This window comes from Molothrus ater, chromosome 13, assembly GCF_012460135.2.
Source record: "Molothrus ater isolate BHLD 08-10-18 breed brown headed cowbird chromosome 13, BPBGC_Mater_1.1, whole genome shotgun sequence".
Taxonomy (NCBI): Eukaryota; Metazoa; Chordata; class Aves; order Passeriformes; family Icteridae; genus Molothrus; species Molothrus ater.
In genome coordinates, this window is record NC_050490.2 from 16,859,991 (window position 1) to 16,882,334 (window position 22,344).

The 22,344-nt window shown below is 43.8% G+C and overlaps 1 protein-coding gene across 2 annotated transcripts in view; it reads right to left on the reverse strand.

Moving 5' to 3' along the window:
* IGF1R (insulin like growth factor 1 receptor) overlaps positions 1-21,385 on the reverse strand; it is a 170,618-nt gene extending 149,233 nt beyond the window's left edge. For both annotated transcript variants that reach the window (XM_036389327.1, XM_036389326.1), the window contains exon 1: positions 21,150-21,385. In XM_036389327.1, the coding sequence (XP_036245220.1) occupies positions 21,150-21,243 (94 nt within the window). In that variant the 5' untranslated portion in view covers positions 21,244-21,385. The remainder of the gene's footprint in view (positions 1-21,149) is intronic.
* Between the last annotated feature and the right edge of the window lie 959 nt (positions 21,386-22,344).

Consider the following 22,344-nt stretch of genomic DNA (forward strand, 5'->3'; position numbering starts at 1 on the left):
AGGCAAGGGAAAGCCGCTAGAAACACCAGCTGAATGCAATTCCAGGAGCATTCCCTGCAGCACTGCAGTCACACCCTGGTCGAGTTTGTGAGAAAATTGCCAAACAACAACAAAAACTGCAGAAGAAAGCGCAGGTAATGCCTAAATCGCTAAAGATGAGCCCCCTCCTCACAGGAGAGAGACTTCAAACCTCCGCACCTTTTCTCATCCCACACCATAACTTCCCTGACAGCATCACAAAATGAGCACGTGCCATTCTGCACAAAATATGTAACATACAAGTGAGTAGGTGGCACATTATGATCAATAACTATGAGAGTAAAACATTTTTTAATGGTGCTAATAATGTTTAAACCCAATGCCAGCAGCTTCAGTCTAATGCCTGCTAAAGCAAAAATGGAAGACTGAAATTACAAGCTGTTTATAACACTGAATTTATGTTTCACAATCTGTGATGACAATAGAGCTTAGCAAAAATTGTCTCTCCTGGGGACTGTTCTTTCCACCTTTAAAAAAAAATAGTTGTGTGCACGATTTTATTTATTTGTTTTTAAAACAGTTGTCTGCACATCCAAGTGACTCAGCAACTGGCTGACAGAAACCTATGGGATATACACTTAGGTAGCTGGGATAAGCAGCCAAATTCTTCCAGAATGAAAATTCATCATGTGGCTGGGCTCAGCAACTCACATTTAGGAAGACTTTACCATGCCCTTAGTTGCCTGCCAGGTTGCCACCCTGCAGTAATCCAGGAAAGCTGTCACTCTTTAAAAACTTTTGGGGAATTTGTTTAGTATTATTATTATTTTCCAAAAATGGCTGGATAATCAGGCCAGATCATTCAGGCTTCATTAGAAGCCAACTGACAAAAAAATATCATAACATACAATTGCATCCATAATGGTCAGCAAAGGATTTAATAGTGAGTCATAGATCCACAGAAAAATTACAAGTCTGATGCAATTACTCTTAACAATATGCAACACAGGGCCCTACTATGCTGTGCTAACCAGCTCTTAAGCAATCAAACACAGAAATCCCACATTCTCTGGCCTTCCACAGCAATGTTTCTGTTTTAACAAACTGAACGAAGACTTCCATTAGTCCCTTATTTCCAACAAAATAGAAATTGAACATGGTGCTAAAAAAAAATGATCTAACTGAATAGAAGAAAAAGTTAATGCTATCAAACTTCATTTAACAGAACAGAGAGCTCTCCCACCCCTCCCTTCACATGGCAACTACACAGCTTAAAAATCACATAGGTCATGCTGTAACCTGCTTTCTCAAGGCAGTTAAAATATGACCAACTTGCAATTCCCAAAAAGGGCTTTAAAGGTATTAAATTACATATATGCAGGTGCTGTGGGGCTTTCCAGCCATGAGCTAACTAGACTGAAAAAAGAACCTTCCTCTCCAAACACAAGGTAAAACACATGGGCTGGCGCCAGAGACAAGGTAACATAGTTCAGGCCTTATCAACCAAAAACACTTGCACCAGAACACAATTTAAGGCAAATGCAAAGCAAAGCAGCTACACCAGGAGTTCCTATGTGAACTCGCTTTCCTGGTGAATTGGATGCTTCTGACTGGCTTTTAGTATCACAAACCCAGCCCCAGCAAGGGAAGTGTCCTTTGTTCCACGAGGGCAGCGTTCACACGCTATTTATTGTCTCTGAGGCATCACAGCACAATAACCGTGGAAAAAGAGAACCAAACACCTCAGTGATACCACTCAAGGTGAGTACCTCCTCAAACAAAACATCCTTAATGCACACAGGTGAGAAGCTGCCAGATAAACAAGGCTGAGCATGGGAAACCAGAGCTCTTTAGGCACAGTCAACCACTAGAACTCCGGGAATTTCATTTCTCTGAAAACACAAGGAAAGCTTGAGTATAGGATTTTCAACAATCTATGCACATGTTCTCATCAGCAATTGATTGAACCTCACTGTAAAACAGTAAAAATAAAAAATAAAATAATCTAAATATATATAATTTGTTATAAAGAGAAGAGCCCACAGTGGTTTACTTCCAGCCGCTTACCACACTTACATTCAAGGTGACATTTCAGCCCATACTGTCTGTTTTACATTTACATACTGCCCAAGACACTGGATTTCCAAACTCATACACAGTTTTAGACACTGCCTAGATGCACTGTGGGTGATGCACGATGCTGCAGCTCTGGTGAGCAGAACAGTTTGGGTATTTAACCAGCCCGGCTCTGCTAAGTTCTATTGCTTGGCAACTGCAACTCCTGTCACCATATCCACTTTTATCTGGAATGGCAGAGCAAGCAGGAGAATTACTGTTCACCCTCTGGTAGGTGCTTCTGGAGAGCCTGGAGTGCAACAGGTTGCCCTGATGCATTTCTAACAAATTCCCCCATGAGAAAGCAGTGGGTCCAACAGGGTGAGACAAATAAATCCATGGCACCTTTCATTCAGCAGCTCCTCATCAGGGATTACCACTCCACCCCCCTTCTCAGCCAAAACTGGGGGGAAGAGTGTTGCAAGAAGGGTGTTGCAAGACTTTGGGGGGAAGAGGATGCAGGAAATTGCAGGAGATGGGACTAGGACAAACCAAGCAGCAACATCAAACCTGGATGCTGCTCTAGGCACTCCCAAACTGCAGGAATCTCCCCCCACTGGGATCTGCAGCAGCACAGATTTATTCCAGAAGGCAAATCAAGGCAATACCAAGATGGAGAGCTGTCTCCATCACTGTTTTTATCCTTTACCTTCTATACACACTCCTCTCCTACCTAAAGGCACAGATGAAGAACAAACACTTAATCTGACTGTACCCAGCTCCATGGCACTATTTCACTATTTGTTCTGATCATGAAGGAGATAATGGAAAAATCAGAAGAAATTTGAGTCAGAAAAGATGGATAACATCAAGGAGAGAAAAAACAACTGAGTGAAGGTTTTGCTTTGTTTTTATAGTTTTACAGAGGGATGTACACAAAACGAGATTTATCTCAGGCACACAACTTTAAAGTCATCATTAAAATTAGCTTGTTGCATTCACCAGGAAAAAGTGGATCTAAACATGCTTTTCTAGGTTTAACCTGAACTGATTCTTGAAATGCACCATTTTTGGAAAGATCACTACTTCAAAATATCTCATCCTCTCAAAAAGCAATTTTCATCTTAGGCAGGGGGACATGACACACAAGAAGTTTTCAGACTCAATTTTCTCAACTGCAATAGAACTTAACTGCCATGACCTGGTTGATGGAATTAAAATAAAAATATCCTCCCTGGAGGAACTGTGGAGTGAGCAAGTGCTGTCAAAAGTGGTTTAGCACTAGAACACCTTGAACCTCAGCCTGTGAGCAGGTGTGTTTCTTTGGTAAAGTATTAACAAATGTGCACTATTTAATATTTAAATTATTATAGAAAATATATTTATAATTAACCTATGGTAAGAAATCTTTCCTTAGAGAACTTTGATTAAAAATTAAACAGTGAACTTTATCCACTGCAACAGATGAAAGGAGGAACTAGACAAAGGGAAGCAAGAGAAACCACATGAACCCTGTAATACACTACTAAATATATAAACCTAAGTGACATATTCTTTAGTTTCATTGCATTCAGAAACCTTTTTATCATTATAACAATTCAGACACTTTACATTCTGCAAGACAGACAAAACAATATTAGCAGATCTCAATGACTGCTATCCCTCAAACAGAGGGACCACCCCAAAAAATTATTCTGAATATCTGATGAGAAGGAGACTGACACATGGGCAGAAGCTGCTCACAAGACTTGAGAATTGGGCTACATGACTGCATCACAGCAAACCTCTCTCTGGACCCAGACTACATTCAAAAAAGCTCTGGTGAGACTGTTTCCTTCGGACACAAGGAAGGTTTCTCCAAGCTCTGAAATCCCACAACTAATTATAGCACCCCACATCCTTCCCCACCATCATCAACAGCAAAACCAGCTGCCAATCTGGGAGGTAGAAGAATCTAATCTCCACTGGGCCACTACAGCCGCCCCAAAAAAGGCATTCTTCTGCCTGTAGCTATGATTTGCCTGCCCAAACAACATGAAGTCCCATCAGCCAAGCAGCTCCTGCCAACACAAGCTGTGCTGCCGGGCGGGCGTTCGGTGGCACAACCGCGCCAGGTAACGGTGCCACATCCACGGCCAAACACAAAGCTTTAAACCCAGGCAGAGAAAGAAAAACTAAGTAAGAGGGGGGGAAAAGCACAGGTAAAAATGATTTGGACAAGAACACCCTCCTTTCCAGCTGTCGGCTTGAAGGTGAACTGGTGTGGGAGCAGAGGTGACGGACAGCCCTCGGCCTCGCCTCACCCGTCTGACAGCTCGGCTGGCCCCGCGCCGCTGTTGTGAAAGAAAACCACGGTATTTGTGCAAGGCTAGTTGGTTCCATGTTAAGAAAACACATCTGAGCCGACAGTGCTTAGCTTTACCACATGCCAGCTTCATTCAGCTTCAGAGTCAGAAACCAGGACTTGGTCTCATTGCCTCCACAGTTAACCAGCAATTTAGGACACAGACAAAGTCCTGAACTCGGAGCCACCCCCGATCTGTGAAAGGGCCACACTGCCTTTAACAGAAAACTTCCTAGCCCCCTTTGGAAAACGTGAGTGCCTAAAGAAGGAGGTGCCTAAGTGACAGGAATGACTGTGTTGGGTAACACTGTGTAAAGACGTGTACAATGGAACAGATAAAAACAAAGAAATTCAAAGAAAGAGCCCGGGAAGCAATCTTTGTTTTGGTGTGAACTGGTGCACACCCATGCCCGAGAGGCGAGAAACAGGAATGGGTCTTCATGCAGACCGTTAATTTATTAAAATGTCACAACAAAAAGAGAATACTGTGACTAACAGACCCTGCGAGCTCCAGGCAGCTAAACCAATCCAAAGGATGATGGTTTATCAGAAAGGAAAGGCTGGTCAAAAGGAAGTAATGAAGCAGATATCCATCAAAGAACAAAAAGCACGTCTGAGCACAGAGCAAGAAGAAGCAAGACTGCACCAGAACTTACAAATGAAGTGTAAAACATCAGACTTGGCAATCCTGCTGCCAAGGAATTATTTACCACACCACGATCAATATTACGATACACACAGAGACGAGTATTTTTATCTCAACCTCCATTTGACCCGGTGGGAGCTACAGACACTTTCTCACACTAATTCACATACTTCAAGGAGAGTCAAGATGGGAAAAAAAGAGTTGGAAGCATTTCAGGTTCTGTCTTATTTCAGCCCGTTTTCACTGAATCATACCAAAACTATCTGAGGGAATAGTTAAGAATTGATTTGTGCTACCCAAGACCTGATCAGTAAAGCAAAATATTCAAGGATCACGGGAAGAGGTTTTGTTCGTGCACTGAGCCAAATCCTGGTTGTGCTGTCAGTCCTTTCAAGTCTTTGCTCTTCCTTCGCTGCATCAAAAGCATCTCTTAAAAATTCCTCTGAAAAGCCTGGATAAGTGCCTGAACTTCCAAGATCTATTCTCTATAGCCTTGAGCAAGAGTGATGGGAAATAAGCTTTCCTTCTCAATGGCTACTTTTAAGTTGTTTTTTTTTTAAAAAAAAAAAAAGGCAACCACTACTAGACCTATTACAAATTTGGAAACTGCAGCTCAGAAAATAGGGAAGGAGGGGAAGGCAATGGAGGGAGGAAGAAGTCTGATTTTCAGACAATCAACTTGAAAAATCCTTACTTCAGTGAACTGGCAAATAATGTGTTAGACATCTTGCTTCTGAAACACAACCCCGCTAAAGGGAAAAGGGTTAATTATATCCCTTATGCTCCAGAGTATTTCAACAGGCTATGAATTATGTTCTTCTGAAGGGCAAGTTGTTCTTTTATTTATTGTTTATTTATTTATTGTTTAAAGCACAAACATAAACACGAAGTGTCCAACCCTAAGGTGGTGATTACCACTTTCACTTAAACAGAAATGCAGGGCTGCAGGCTTTCTCTGCTATAAACCTTTTAAACCTGTTCTGTTCCTCTGACATTTTCCCCCCTCACTCTTCTCTGATAGAGATCACAAAAACAACTAAGACATCTGACATACAGGAGAACATCCTGCTGATTAAGAGAAAACAAGAGCACATTACTCTTGAGAGGATACAAAGCATCACTTCCTAATGTGTTCTACTCTGTCAGCACAACAGGCATCTTGTCATTTCAAAGGGAAACTGGTCATATTGATTTTTCCAAAACACAAGTATTATACAAATATTATACATTTAATTGGTCTTAACAAAGTGCTCTTGTAGTGGGCATATCAACAGAGATCCTACAAGGCAAGATATAAGGTATCAAGGTGTGGCTGTGAGTATTTGAAGATCCTCTGGAAGCGGCAGCATTGGGAACTGCCAAGATTGCTCCTCATAAAGCTTCTTGCAGCTCCTTTAAACCTCAGTTCGACTGAGAGGTGTCTTTAAAGTGTGGCAACTCTTACTCCTGAATTCACAACACTCTGAACAAACATCATACTTTGCTGAAAACCAGTGTCCTTTCCACGCCTCACCAAATTTCAACCATGCAACTCAGTGCTCCATGTTTGCTCAACTTCTTCTAGAGGAAAGGAAAGTTCTTTACACCCTCTCAGAGCAATTTATTCCTCTCGTTGTTCCCTTGCAAAAGCCAGACCAACTGAATCAGCACCTCTGACTGGAAACCGCACACCCTGCCTGTCAGGAAGCCGGCAGGATTTTTTTTTTTTTTTTTTTGTCCTGTTTTGTTTACAAATTCAAAAACTGAGTTCTTCTCCGCAGGGTCAGCCATCCCTTCTTGCCCCCATTCCCAGTTTTCTACAATCCTAATTATGGCAACATTGAGGAAAATTTGTATATGCTTTCCAAGGAAAAGGTATATTTCTTCTTTTCTTGGTTCTTTATTTCTGTTTTAACACAGTATATCAGAGTGTACAGCCAGGACAAGTTTCAATGGTTCAAAAACCATCTGAAAAGTTAGGCAGAACACAGGTTGTTACTTCCCCTTTGAGAATACCCCTTCAGAAAAATTCTTTAAAATCAGAATTTTGTGAGGGATGCAGCAGAGGAGCATCCTCCCACCTCCTCTTAGTCCTCCGGGGAACTAAACTAAGTTCTCTCTTCCTGAAGTGATAATTCAAGGCTTCTTTATAGCTTGCTTCCAGTATAACTCAGAACAGTGTACATCCTCCCTTTAATTTCTTCCAACAAATCCCCTTTCAGCAGAATTTACTCTCACATATGCAACGTGGGCAGAGTCTAGTAATGTGACTTAATAGTTCCTAACCAAAGAAAAAAAAAGGTTTTGCCAACAGTAAGTTCTAGGAAGGAAAAAAAGAAATTTTAAATCTTACCTGCACTTACCACAGTGTTTCTAATTAGTATCTGTCAAAAGAGCATTTCCATCACAAGAAAAGAACAAAGCTGCAGAATGACAGATGATTTGCCATTCATCAGAAGGTAATTGCAAACAACAACAGACGCACAAAATGTTCTGTGTCCCACCCCTCTGCTGCCCCTGTATCCCCCCTCTGCCACTGTGCCTCGCTGCAGAGGAGCAGGGGCGCCCCCTGGGAGCACTGGGATTTCAGGGGAGAATGAATGGTCTGACCAAGCAACAAAAATACAGGTCAATGACAACTCCAGCACCGAGGAGACTAATGCAAACTAATCTTCAGCTTCTATCATTAGCCACTGAAGACACCTCTTCCCCCCACCTGGCTGCGGGGTGAGCGCGTTTCAGTGTGCAGATTATCATTCCTCGGAGGTAACTCAGCCGGCCAGACCATCACACACACACCTGTTCTCACTGCAGACATCCCTGTCCTGACACCCAGGGCAGCGTTGAGTTACTTCAGAGAGAGTCACTTCCACATTCCACCCTCAAACTCCCCTCCAAGAAGTGATCAGTCACTCTCAGCTTTCACACTTCAGTAATTTTGGAATCAACAGGAAATGGAGATCAATTGTGATTTTACTAACTCAATAGTGACTCATCATTCAACTCCCTGTAGCCTTCGAATTCATCTGTGAAGAGACGTGATAGCGAGGCCAAATTAAAAATAGCAAATCTGGCTCACTCACAATTAACACTCACTTGTCCATCAGATTTGCCCCGGATTGCGAAATTTTTGGGATTCCGACATTCTGACGGTTTTGCGTCAGATCCCAAACGCACTCACAAATGTGTCTTTCTCAACGCAACCAGGAAAAATAATCAAGGGCAACATTTATTATATAAACCAACTGCACCACACCCTCTAACATCCATCCTCGCTCAATACGAACATGTCTAAATAAGAGTTAACTCTGCCCATCAGCGTCCCCAGCTACTGACAACGAATCTTCTATTCTTCGTATTATGAAAACACTCTCAAATCATTAATTTCTTTCTGCTTACACAACCTTCAAGCCAAAAAAAAAAACCCCACATTTGCATGAAATCGAAAGTCAATAAAAAACAATTATTTCATTTACAAAAATAGAAAATCATTTTATATAAACCACTTAAATGCATTCTTCTAAAAATAAACTTAATTACAAATCTAACATGAAACTGTAACAGCATATATTAGGGCAAATGCCTACTGTAATTTAAATAAAATAAAAATAGTAAGCATATAATTTACACCAAAAAAAAGTTGGGACTGGTGAATTTGCTGTTCAGCGCTCTCTTGGAGCCACCCTTTGATGAAATGCTCAGAGAGCTTTTACTTTCAACAGCTACTTCTGCAGTGCCTCATTTCAGTTTATGCCAGTGGTTCAGTTCAACGAGCTCTTAATCCCAAATTAAAAAGGACTCCCTGCATAGAAACCTGTGAAACAGTCAGTGGGCAAGATCTGTGAACTCTAAACTTTTGAGAAACAATGACAAACTATTTTCTCTGTTTATTTTATTTTAATCATGCCTCTCCTTCACACTTGGAGTTTTAATTAAGTCTTAAAACCCAGATCTTCTGCATTTCAATTAAAATTCCATTTTCCATCCAAATAAAAAAATAACACAAATGAGAAGTAATCTACCAGAAAATACATCATTTGCCATTTTGTCACTTAAAAATGTGAAAATTAAGGATCTGAGCCAATGCATCCAAGGCATCTAATTATTTACATGAATTTGTAGAAACACATTGCTATTCACTAGCAAAAAGGTCTGTACTTTCAAAAATGGCTGTTTGTGAATCAGAGTTCTAACAGCTGTCAGTCACTAAAAACATCCAACTAAAAATATGCAAAATGAGATTCAAACTGTATTCAGAGCGAGCTCTTCCTGCTTGCCGCTGTAAGTCACTATGAAATCCATTTACTTCATCTCAATAAAAGAAAAAAAAAATACATACTAGTAGTGCTCTGAGGCCTTCACACTAAGGAAGAAATAAACTTTGAGGGACAAATTGGATCAAATTCAAAACATTTTCACCAGAAGGTTGCAAAGCCACGTGATCCCATCCCCCTGGCACTTCCATGAGAACAGAGGGGAATGCACACAACCAGGGTGTGCAGACATCCCAAATGCAGCATCCCTCCCTCCCCCTGCAAAAATCAGAAAACATGACATGGCAATTACATCCTCAGCCCCTTGACTCTCCCCTTCTCCCCATTAAACAGGATTCACCTCCTCCCACGTCAGCAGCTCTGGGAGAAGCTGCAAGGGCATTGAACACAAGCTCGAGGCACGAGACACTGGGAGCAGGGACGGTCATGCTGAGCTCAGAGCAGCGTTTTGGTCCTGCAGTGAACAAGGGCTGTGGCCACACGTGCAACACGCAGGGAACACTGAAGAGCTGCACACTCCTGTGAGCAGCTGCTCCTGAAGGAAGAGAAATCCCCTGGAATGAACAGAGAGCATCCCAGCACATCCTCGCAGCGGGGCCGAGCCACGCTCAACCCACCTCAACTTCTGTCTCATTCTCGCTGCACATGACACCAGGTGATGTTCACAGCTGCCTGTGAAGACCTGGGTGTATTTTTAGTGCAATATACTATCTCCTTATCAGTCAGCTGATGCCAACACCCCCATCCTCACACTTCTGTTCAGAGTACAGTCATGGAACGCCTGGCAAGGAGCAGCTTCCCAGTGAAAGTGCTGTCACCTGGATGACAGAGCCACAGGAGCATCCCAAGTTACATCCCTGCTGCAGAAACTGAGCCTTTAACCACCCCCCAAGGACAGAACTTTCTGTATTTTACAAATGGGGAGGGAAATACAGACACCCGGAGGAGGAATACAATTTCTTCAATACTGGCAGCTCCTGAAGCACGAGATGTGATCGCTCCCTATTTTAGCATGCATGACTACCAATGCTCACACAAATTATCTGGTTCCTTTTAAAATCCAGTACTTAAAATTACAGTATTTAACTTGAGGCTTTTCTATCCAACTAGTGGATGGATAAAGGTGAATGCACCAGTAAAAACATCTTGCTACGCTTTATTTGCTCTTCATTAAAAGGAAGACCCCTGCTCTGAATTTATACTTTTCAAATCAATATTTAAACAAAATCAAATCTGGAAAGAAAAGCAAATGTGAACACAGCTATGCAGCATTGTGATACAGCATCTGATTCCACATTCCAACTCTCTTTCCCTTCAACACTGCAATGTATTACAGACAAATTTAAAAATAAAGTCACTGATATCAACTACAAAGACACCAAGAAAATCCTCAGACAGCGTTGGCTTAGCCAGTGGAATGTGTAATTCTTGTCTACATACTATCACTTTCTTTCATGAAAAATACTGGAAATATCTTTTTGCCAGGTTAACCAACTCTGACTTCAATCTTGCTGACATTTCTTAAGTAGAGCTGAATAATTCCATTCATATGCAAATGGTACAATAAATCGTGAGTAGCAGCATTTGCAGCTCCCTCACAGAGATGAGCATTTACTCTCTCAAGTCTCATCCACAGTGATGCACCCAAAATGGTATTGGGCCCTAAAGGTACAGCCCCAGCGATTTACAGAAGGAATATTTTCAGCCTTGATGTTGGCTGGGGTTTTTTTTCACTTTGTGAGGTATTTTTAAATATTAAGGAGATGAAAGAATCGAGAACTGAGATTGCATCTGTTGCCATCACAATTTAACCACAGTCCATGTATTTATACAGTGGAATCTCCAAAATAACACTGCATCTGTTAAGATGACAGTGATTTTCCATGGGCTGCACTGTGCTGTAGCTGAGTTACTCTAAAGCTGTCGCTTTTGAAGTGCTGATTTCGATCCACCCCAAATTCTTTCTGTAATCTTCCTCAAACGTGTTGAATTATAAAGCTGTTGTGTTCCTCAGTGTGGCTTGGGAACAACAAAACCCTCATACATCTCATCAGTGGGCATTTGGCACTGAAGCCTCACAGCTAGTGCAACATGTTTATTTAAACAATGAACTGCCCAAAGAGCTGCACAGCCCGTGTACAAACAGATGTGTGTTTCATGTGTGCTCTGCTGCAGCCCAGAGCCTCCAGCACACACACTCTACTGCACTTCTCTGCCTGATTCCTGCAGGACAACAACTGCACTGACTTGGAAGAGCCTTTGCTCCTTCAGAACCACAACCCACCTAAGAATATCTAAGCTTGAATCTTAAAAGAGACTCTCACACCAGAATGGGAACATTCGATACGTATGTCATGCCTCTTGTTGAGACAGTATAAATGAAAATATTTGTCCACGTAGTCAGCCTACTCCAATGTGACAAAAATATAAACATTTTATTAGCAGTCACACAAAAAAAGAAACAAACAAACCTTCAGTCACTCCCAGGCAGGACCCTGGCAGGCTCAAGTCAGTCTCTAACCAAGCCAAGTCTCAAGTTTGAAATAACAAACTTGCTTTTCTTACACCCCATCGCTACTCTTTTCTACAGGGACAACTGCAGAGACCCCAGCTCCACCAAGGACATAGCTGCAGGGAACACCAACATCACTTATAACACAAAATCTCCATATCCAAGGCGCACAAGCAACAGGACTAACAACAGAGACCCTTTGACTTCTTGCATCCTCCTGCACATACAAGTGGTCACACGTCCTACTGGCCTTCAACTTCCCTCAGTCTCCCATCTTCAGGTCTGAGGAAGAGGAGCTCAGTGCACAGAGTAACAGAACTTATATCTATCTCTGAACACAGGTGGACATTCACTCATTCCATGCATCACGGGACACAGAGTGTTTGCAAGAGATCAATACATTTACATCCATCTCACAAACAAACAATGTGACAAAAGCTTCAGCCACAATGAACTGCAAGGTGGTGTTAACTGCAACACAAGCTGCTTCATCCTGCTGGGGTTCAGAACAGCCAGAGAGAAGTAACAGCTAATCCAGTAGATGAAGTCAGGCTCCATCACAATTCCTGTGGGCTCTCCTTTCTATCCAGTGGAACTCTGAGCTCTTAAAAGTTTCCCTCATCACCCTGCTGAGTCTCTCTAAAGTTGGTTCTCAGCTAAAAGAAAGGTAGAACTACCTGAAAGCTTAAAAAAAAAAAAAAACCATGCTATGTAAGTCCAGCAGTATTTTGGAGAACAAACCAAATCCCCAGTGGGACACATTGAATTTGACTAAGGAAGACTACAACCGAACTACACATCAAAAATCCCCAAAAGAGAAAAAAAGAACACAATAAAAGTAATTTCTGCCCTGGCAGAGCACAGGGACAGAGCAAACAAGGAATTTCCATTGCCATTTCAACTCTTCACACTTCAGCCAAGTGTTACTCCGAGGTCAGCTGAGCTGAGTGAACACGTGTCCGTTCCTACCATGCAGGGCTGGTTCCTCACTCCCTGCCCAACATGAACAGAGTGCACTCTTCAAACCTTCCAAGGCTGCTCTCACACAAACATACCAAGGGGATCTGAGAAGAGCAGCAGGGAAGTAAAAAGTACTACTTGTAGAAGGTCAAAATGTGGAGACAACTCCAAACTGAAGCCAATGGAAATAATAAGGAAAGTAGCTCAGTGAGATCCAGGCATAAAGCCCTTCCCTGCAAGCACAAGCCAATTCTCTTGTAAGGAGTTGGTTATAGACAGTTTCCAGGGGCAGCTGTCACCAGATCTTTCTCCAAAATGCTGTATCCCTTTGACTAAGGCTTAAGGTTTGAACTATCCCACTCTATAAGAAGACCTTCCACTTTCAGAAAATCCTGCAATCATTTTTATGGCTGCTCTATCACACATCATTATGGGGGCTTTTTCCCCTATCCTATAAATTCCTTCGGGAGCTTGCTTCTCAAACATAATGAGCTGCCTGTCTACAGAATCAGGAAAATGAGCACTGAGTCAATTTATGTTTGGGGAAGCCGTTTCTGCATCCAAGAGACCTGGAATTCTCTTTCCCCACCAATAACGCTCTCCAAACACGATGGCTCAGCTCTTGCAAACTTTTCCTGGAAGACTTCTCAAGCTGAGTACCACGATCCACATGCAAATCAGACACTGGGTCCCATTAAGCACAAGCACCTTGCTAGAACAGCTCTTACAAACCCACAGCAATGCTAACAGAGAAGAGTAAATAAAACAAAGCGATGCCACCCTAACCTCAGCAACACGCGGCAATCAGCAGACCCTTTCAACTGCTGTGCTTAAACTTTTCATCCCGTAAATGCTCTCCCTGTTTCAGCAGAAATGTGTCTGTAACTAAAAACAAAGGGAGCACCTTGGTCCTCCCTGCAGCTTCGTCTCATCTGTCTCACACAAGAACTGCCACTACACCACAGTTTGAAGATAATGATGTACTCTCACTTGAGAATCACACACTCAGCTGCAGTTACCTACTGTATTCCAGTAGTAACAAATGGGAGAGATACTTCAAAGAGCACATTATCCCAGTTCTAATTTATGCATGCTCCCTCTTACCATCAAGCCATTTATTTTAAACCTGTCAGATATACTTGTAACATAGCATCATGAATAATTTAAAAAGTAATCTGTATAAACCAAGTTTATAAACTTAACAGCAGGTACAGTACCTTTCATTCAAGCAGACTGCTCTCTGATAAAGTACAAGGGATCTTTGACTACTTCAGCATGTAATCATTTCATGCATTCTGAACTTCAAAAAATTCTTCTTTCATGCCTCCAATCAAACCCTCTGCTATTTGAACAGTATTGTGTAAGGAGCTCACTTAAATGAGTAGTGTAATAATTTGCAAATTGTTCATATTAAAGGAAAAAACTACAAAGCTGCTGGAAACAGTCAGTAAAAATGACCCATCACCAATTCAACAGCAGGGGATAACCACTTGTGTAAAGTTTGCCTCTGTCATTAAAAACTCTTAATATTTCCTGCATCTGCCTGATGCTGTCATTTTCTGACACTGCTCCCAGCACAGGCAGAAGGGATGTTCAACAAAGAACTCCAAAAAAAGCCCACCTGTTAAGAGAAAGTGTTTTGATCAGTTGATGCTCACACTTCCAAGTAAACAGAGCTATCTTTACAGCATGTAATGGCACCAATAAGGGGTTGGAGATAACATTCCCTGACCGGTCACAGAGCTATTGCAGCAACGTGTGCCTCGCTGGCAACACAGGCAAACAAACGCATTCGGCCAGGGGACCTGCCCCAAGCACACCTTCCCAAACCAAGGACTCACCAAAGCAGGACACACACACTGAACTTACAAACTATGGTACAAAGCACATACACGTGCAGTGTCACTGTTTACTGCTTTAAAAGATTTATTTGTACCACGTAAACTTTTTTGAAGTCAGCAACGAAACAAAATCTTAAAACCCAACCCGGTCAGCACTTCAGTGACAGTGGGAATTAGTGCTCTAAGCCATTATTAAAATGACTTTGTGCTGCTGCAAAAGTGGGCATTTGATATTCTCCCCAATTAGTTACTAGTGGATTGGTCCTCTAAAGGAATAAACTAAGTACTTCATTGGGGTGCAAGATCCATTCTCCTCAGATAGATCAATGAAAATAGTCTCATTGAAAAATACTCCGGGAAGTCACTGAAATACACAAATGCTTGTTTCTGCTCATACCATCAAGTTTACCAAGAAAGAAACAGACTAACTGGAAATGAACAGGTCTGGATATTTCAAAATAAATACATAAAATTCTGTTACGTTAAAGTTTAGGAGTCATATGCAAATCAATCTGTAAATAAAGAAACAATTTTGCTTTTCAGCACATTTTAAACAATCTCGTGCCACAACAGCAACTTCCTGCGGATATCAACACTGAAGAAGTTAATTGGTGTCTTGCAAGATATCCTAAGGGAATGGCTCATGTTTTGCATTTGCAAAGGTTAGAAAGCAAAACTTTCAGTGATAAGGGCGAATTAAACCTTCACAACACACCCGGGTTTGCCAGAATGCATCTCCTTAATTAATTAATAAGTCAAAGTGTTATCAAACTTAATGAGCAAAACCAACAAGTCCTGTCTAAAGGAACCAGAATCTATCTTTGAGCTTGAGGACTCGGTACAGCTGTTTGCAGAGCACAGAAACATATGAATGAACACTGTGTGCTGCTCATCCTTTGCCTGTCCTCAAAGTTTCTGTCAGACAGTTCTGGACACAAAAAAAGACAAATATAGTACTCCAGAAATCAGTCCAGATTGTACCTGTCATGACTTGGCTAACAGGGAAAAAAAAGCAGCCCAAAAAAACCACACACAAGACAGGCTGGCTAACAACCACCAATGTGTCTTCATCAACTGCTGTTTGTTGAGTTCTGCTTTTGTACAATAAAAAAAAAAAAAAAAAAAAAGTGAAACTATTCTTTTATAAGTGGCTTTCATAAATCATAAAAACTAATCCAACTAACCTACACAAAGAAGCTGTCTATACAATTTACAGTGATAGAAAAATTATACATGTCAAATAGATCAAAATACTAAAACAGTATTTCTACCTTTCAAACACATCACTGCATTCCCAAAGTCTTTCTGCACACAAACTCTTAAAAGCAGCACGTTCCATTAGCACCAAAGCCCAGAAACCTTAAAAGCTCAGCTCTGTCAGGAAGATCCAAATTAAACTGCAACTACAAATCTGCAACAACTTTAATTATGAGACTCCCGAGACAATTACTTAAACTGCAGCTTTTTTTTAAATTTAGCATCCACAATAGTTTTCAATAATAAACTGCAGTTTACCCATTCCTATGTACGCAATCACACATAAATAAAAAACAGCTGCTACTTGATAACATCCGAAAGCATTTCCAAATGTGAAAGCTTTACACTGAGATCCAAGTAAGAATGTATTTAATTTCATAAACCAAAGTTCCAGGAATTTTTTCAGTTGCCATCAGCTTTTCAACTACAATAATGCTCATGAAGTTCATTAATTTAACTACAGATAATTCAGATAAATACATTAACTTCTAAAAAATAATTTAATTCAGCACATTTTGTAAGTTATGAACTGTAGAGCCACTACAGATGATGAGCTAGATAAGTTGTTTGCTGTGTGGGATCACAAAGTTAACATCCAGTGTGAGAAAAACAGGTTTCCTGCATGTGTTACTGCCTCTCTCTCCTCTCTCTCTCTCAAAGTTCAGGACCATAAACAAACTTCTCTCCAGTGAAGTTTGCGGTAGCTCACAATTCACACAGATGGAATATACACACAATATAATTAATCATTTAACAAAACTGCCTCTTCTGCTCTCACTGAGAGAATCGTTCCAGTGATCACTGGCAAAATCTACCTCAGAGTAAAAAGAAAACAAAAATTACTGGGGAAGAGAAAAGGCATTAGTTAAACATGAACTGAAATTATCCTTTAAAGCTAATAGTTTCAGCCCTGAAATGGATTTTAATTTTAAATGTTAGATGCTTAAAAAAAATTCTCCTCCAAGATCTCCTTAGTAAATTGCCAGTTTAGCAGAAAATTAAACAGGATTTGAAACAACTTTTCCCATGGTAACACATACTGTTAGAAATTAATTATTTACCAATGAAGACAGATTCAAAAATCATCACGTGGATGCTCTTTAACATTAGATTTTGTGTGTATCTTTCAAGATGAAAACAATTTCAGCATCACTGGCGTGTGCTTTAACTATACCCTAGAATTAGTTTGGAGGAAAAACACATCAGGGAAAAGCTGACATGAAAATTAACACAGTAGTTGATCATATCTGAGCAATTTCCCTATTAAACCAAATAAATCATGTCCTCTGTTGGGCTGAAGTCAATCTAATTGATCTGTCTTCTTGCTCTCGGCAGCCCCTTCCTTCCCTCACTTCTCAGAACACAAAAACTAAGTTAAATTTTCTTCACTTTACACACACAAAACCCCCCAGTGTTTCTCCCTCAAATGCTGGTTCAACACTGAAACTTCCAACGCACCCTTTTCCACACCCATCCCTCTGCTTCCTCACGTTCAATACATTTTGCCTGATATTAGCTAAGTCCCTTCCATTTCCTAACCCTCTCCGTTTCTGACTCACACAAGCCTTTGCTCCAGTTCTGGTTTGCAAACTAGAAGTCCAACCCAACACAATCAAAGAATGGTCCAAGTACTGCCTGGCTCACTCTCCCTGCCCGGGACTCCAGGCACCATCACTCCCTGCACGCTTCCCTCCTCTCCCCTTTCTGCTGCACGCCCCTGATGCCAATTCCTCACTGGCTCTGGCATTTTCTGCTCACAACCTCAATTACAGCAGGAATTATCCAACTCCCGGTTACCAACTCCCTCTCTAACCACTGGGTGTACAGGAAAATGCTGATGCAAAAGCGAGGCGTGGGTAACGCCGACACTCAGCAGGTCATGAGGGCTTTACTAAGCAACCTGGGAGAGAGATTAAGCATCAGCATGAGCTCCTGTTCATTATCAGAAACACAACATCCAGCCTGGATAGACAAACAAAAGCTCAGCGCTAACATGAGCAGACCCATCAAGATATCCATCAATCTGGAGTATTATCACACCTAAAACTATTATTTTCCTTCTAAGTGTTTAACCCGTTCCCTCCTAGACATTCCCTCTGTAAATACACAGAAGGCTGAAAATCAAAACCCCCATCATGCTCTAGGGAGAAAAGGAAGAAAACACCGTGTTTACGCCTCATCCTAAACCCACCCCCAGCATCAAACAGCCTCCAACAGTTGTAGCTTTACACATCAAACACACGGGTACAGCACCACAAACTCTAGCTTAATGAAAGGTCTTCTCATTTCCATTTTTGTGCCGTTCTAACACAATCTCAGGGAATTCTCGGCATTTTTTAATTACTTTTTCTGAATCAGAAGCTCTCCACTGAAGCTACCTGCATTTTAAAGAGGTTTCTGTCACATAACTACACACACATTTTATATAATTTAGCATTAAAGGGATGGGTCTCTCCCCTCCAGTTGTAACTCCTTTGTATTCCTATTTAGGAATGCCTTGCTTGTTTGACCGAAAATGGAAGTGCCTTTTAGCTATGACACAGTATATATGAAAAACAAATAAAAATTAAGATTAATCTTCCTTCCACTATTGTGGGGAGAGAAAAGAATATGAAGAGATGTAAAACATCTGCTCTGGAGATCATTTTTCCCCCTAACAGCAAAATTCTTTCAGCAATAACTCGTGAAAACAAAGGCTATTAAACTGTAAACTACAAAGACAATCGATTAGAGGCAGTATTCAGCTAAGACAAGTTTTTCAGCATATCTTTCCATATTTAAATGCCTGGATCTTCTTCAGAAGATATTTCATTCAGGATGTTCACTTTAGGTAAGTGGTAACCACAAACACTTCAGAGGAATAGAACCTAAAATCCTAACATACTCTTCCTGCATTACTTCATTGCCAGAGCTGGGTGAGCATTTTTATTTCAAGGTACTTTGTACCAGGTACGGCAAGGAAAACAATTCTAAGTGTGCATCCTAGCAGTTTAAGAATGCACCAAATCTCCTCCTCCTCCTGCTCTGTTTCTCCACGCTACTGGATCCTTTGTAAGCCCTTCCCTGAAGAAGGGCACGGGGGTTTTGTTTTTAAACCTAAAGATTAATCTTCCCTCTTGAAAACAGCTCTAGCCCAAAAGTTCAACTCATGGAAGTAAGACTGCAGCTCTTCAGCCCTGGCCGGCCCAAAAGCCTAAACTGGGCCTTAATTTGAAAGGAGTTAACAGGCATTTACTGCCTAACGAAACATAATTATTACTTAACATGCATTACAGGCTCCGTCTATGTGCTTCTTGCTCACTTATCTTTTTTTGTGTACTCAGCCTCACTGTCAGTGCATCCAAAGAACTTCCCTTTCTTTTCAATCTGAAACCACTACTTTTAGAAAAGCCCTCCTGCCTCCTGAATTCTTTCCCTTTACATTTAAAATGGAGAAATTTGATCTCCTCGTTCCTTCCCTCCAACAACGCGTATCTTTCTGAAAGGGAGAGGCACGCAACAACAGCTCCGGGAGTGTATTGAAAAATACACGGCAGAAGAAATTAAAGCATCAGGATGCAGTACAGGAACATCCCTGTTTCTGCAGACGCTGAAGGAGAGGGAGCACTGTTTAAAATGGTTGGGCTCAAAGGCACATTTACCATCTCCCCGTCTACAGAGATACTCCAGGAAACAAGGGAAGGCTAATTTCATGCAAGAGATCCTCAATCCAGCGTGAGCCCGACATACCAGGAGAAAACCGATCAGCCCCGGGATTAATCCGGCGATGATTGCAGTGTAATCAATGGCAGCGCAGCCCTCCCTGCCCCCTCGATTCCCCCTGCGCCCGAGAGGGGCGGGCACTGCAACACAATCACAGGTTGGAAACGCACAAAAACAAAGTCGGGGCTCTGGCATCTCCCGAGCGAGGCGGGCGGCCGCGGGGATGGGCTGAGGATCCGCGGCAGGAGGGAGCGGGGCCCCGCACCACGATCACGATCCGCGTTCTCCCGGTGCTCCCGGGGAAGCGGCTCGCACGCTGCTCCAGCCCCGGCGCTGCGTGCAACACGGCCGCTCAGAAAAATGCATCACCCCTAAGATCGCAGCCCGTTCGGCCATCAAACCTTTCTATAGAACCGCAAACGTAGAGCGTCAATGTGCGAATTAATTCTTTCTTTCTTTTTTTTTTTTTTTTTTTTTAAGTTAACGGCAGCCTGTGACCTTTAGATTGCGGGATGCCGCCGTAATTCCGCACCCCGCGCACAGCGAGTGGAACCCCTCCTCGGCGGTAAAGCGGCAATAAAAGGCAAGGCGTTCATTTCCAGGAATTCCTCACTCACTACGGCAGGTTATTGCATACGGCCTCTAAATATTGACAGAGATCAAGCTCCTTCCATGCGGGGAAAGCGAGCGGAGTCCTTCCCAGCCCTGCGAGTGTTTACTACGCAGCTCGCAGCCCTGGCTGCGGCGTCTGAGCGCTGCCCCGCGCTCGGGGGGGACACAAAGGAGGGGCACGGCCCCCTCCGCCGGGCTCGGGGCTGCGGCGCTGCCGACCCGTGCGTACCAGCAGGCAGCCGCCTCCCGGGAAGGAAGGCGGGCATGGCAGGGAGGGAGACGCGCAGCCCCGGGTTGTTAAACGTGCTCGAGGAGCAGACGCGTAACAGTAGGAAAACACGCAGAGCCCCGCGGGCAGGGGCGAGACCCGCTCGGCGCCGCGGCGGGAAACGGCGCGAGCCCCGGGAGCCCCCCTCACAGCCACGGGCAGGGAGCCCCACACACCGAGCCCGGTACGAACAGGGAGCCCTCACAACCCCCCCAAGGACAGGGAGCCCCTCGCACACAGCCCAGACACGCAGGGAAGCCCCTCACGCACAGACACACACGGAGAGGGAGCCCCTCGCACAGGGAACCCCCTCACACACAGAGGGAACCCCTTCACACACACAGGGAACCCTTTCGGCAGCCCCCCCACACACACACAGGGAGCCCCTCACACACACACCCAAACACAGGGAGCCCCTCACGCATCCACACACGCAGCGAGGCCCCCCCATCACCAGCCCACTCACACACATTCATACAGAGACCCCCCCTCACATACACGCACAACACCCACATAAACACACACACGCACATTCACAGAATAACCCCCCCCACACACACACACAGGAAGCCCCCCACACACAAACACAGGGACCCCCTCACGCCCCCCCAAACACACACAGGCAGCCGCCGCCCTCGCCCCTTCCCCGGCAGCCCCTCACTCGGGGGCTCCCTCACGGCGGGGTCCCTCGCCGCACTCCCGGGCACGCACTGTACTCACTTTCCCCATTTGTTGGCCACAGACAAAGTGCGGCGAAGACGAGCAGGAACCCCCAGACGACGGCGAGGGACCCTCCTCCAGCGCCAGACTTCATTCCTCTTTCTTTAATTGGACAAAATCCCCCTTTCCGAAAACAAAACAAAGCAAAAAGAAGTCCAAAATTGTTCGCTTTCTTTCCTCTCCCCGTCCTCTAAAAATAACGAGCGGCGGAGGAGCAGCGGGGCAGGGTAAATAAATCCACGTTGCCTCAAGAAATGAAGGGAAAAAAAAAAAAAAAAGCCACGACCCTTCGGAGCGGCAAACCGGAGGGTTGTTGAGGTCCCTGGGTGTTGATCTTCCGGAGCAACCACACCAAAAATACACAGATATTCACGATGTATTAACGGCAACAACAACAAGGCATGGAAGCCCCGGGGCGACGCTGTCTCCGGGGCGGCGGGGCGGGCTCGGGGCGGCGGGCGGGGGGCGCCGCCGTCTCCCCTCAGCGCTGGCTGCGGTAGTACATCGTGCACAGGAGCAGCAAACACGAGGCACATCGGGGCTGGCAGTCGGCATCTTCAACCTCCATTTTCAAACACCGCACACACGCACACACACAGAGACACAAAAACTGGGAGGGCCGCGGAGGGAGGGGAAGGGGGGGGGGCGCGACCCAGACAATCCTATTACAAAACAACAACAGCTCCGCCGTCCCCCCGCGCGGGGACGGGGCTGCCCCGGCGGGATCCCCGCGGCTCCGCTCCCCGCTCCGCCGGGGAGGGTGGGGGGGACACCCCACGCACAACCACCACCCACAACAACACCGCCGCCGCCACCACGAGTCCGGCTGCCTGCAGAGGCTCGAAATGCAGAATTTGGGTCGAAAATGAATTAAAAAGGCTTCCCCCCTACTCCTCCTCTTCCTCTCCTCGGCGCGGCTGCCACAAGCTCCTTCTCCAAAAAAAAAAAAAAGAAAAAAAAGGAAAAAAAAAAAAGAAAGAAAAAAAAGGAAAAAAAAGCCGAATCCAGGACACACACACAAAGCAGCAGCAGCGGCAGCAGCAGCAGCAGCAGCGGGGCGAGCGGAGCGCTCAGCACCCCGCCTCCTCCCCCCGCAGCTCTCCTCTTCGCATCCCTCCGAGCCGCCTTGCCATCGCGGCGGGGGCGGGGGGGAGGAGGACGACGACAACAACAACAACAACAAAAACCACCCAGC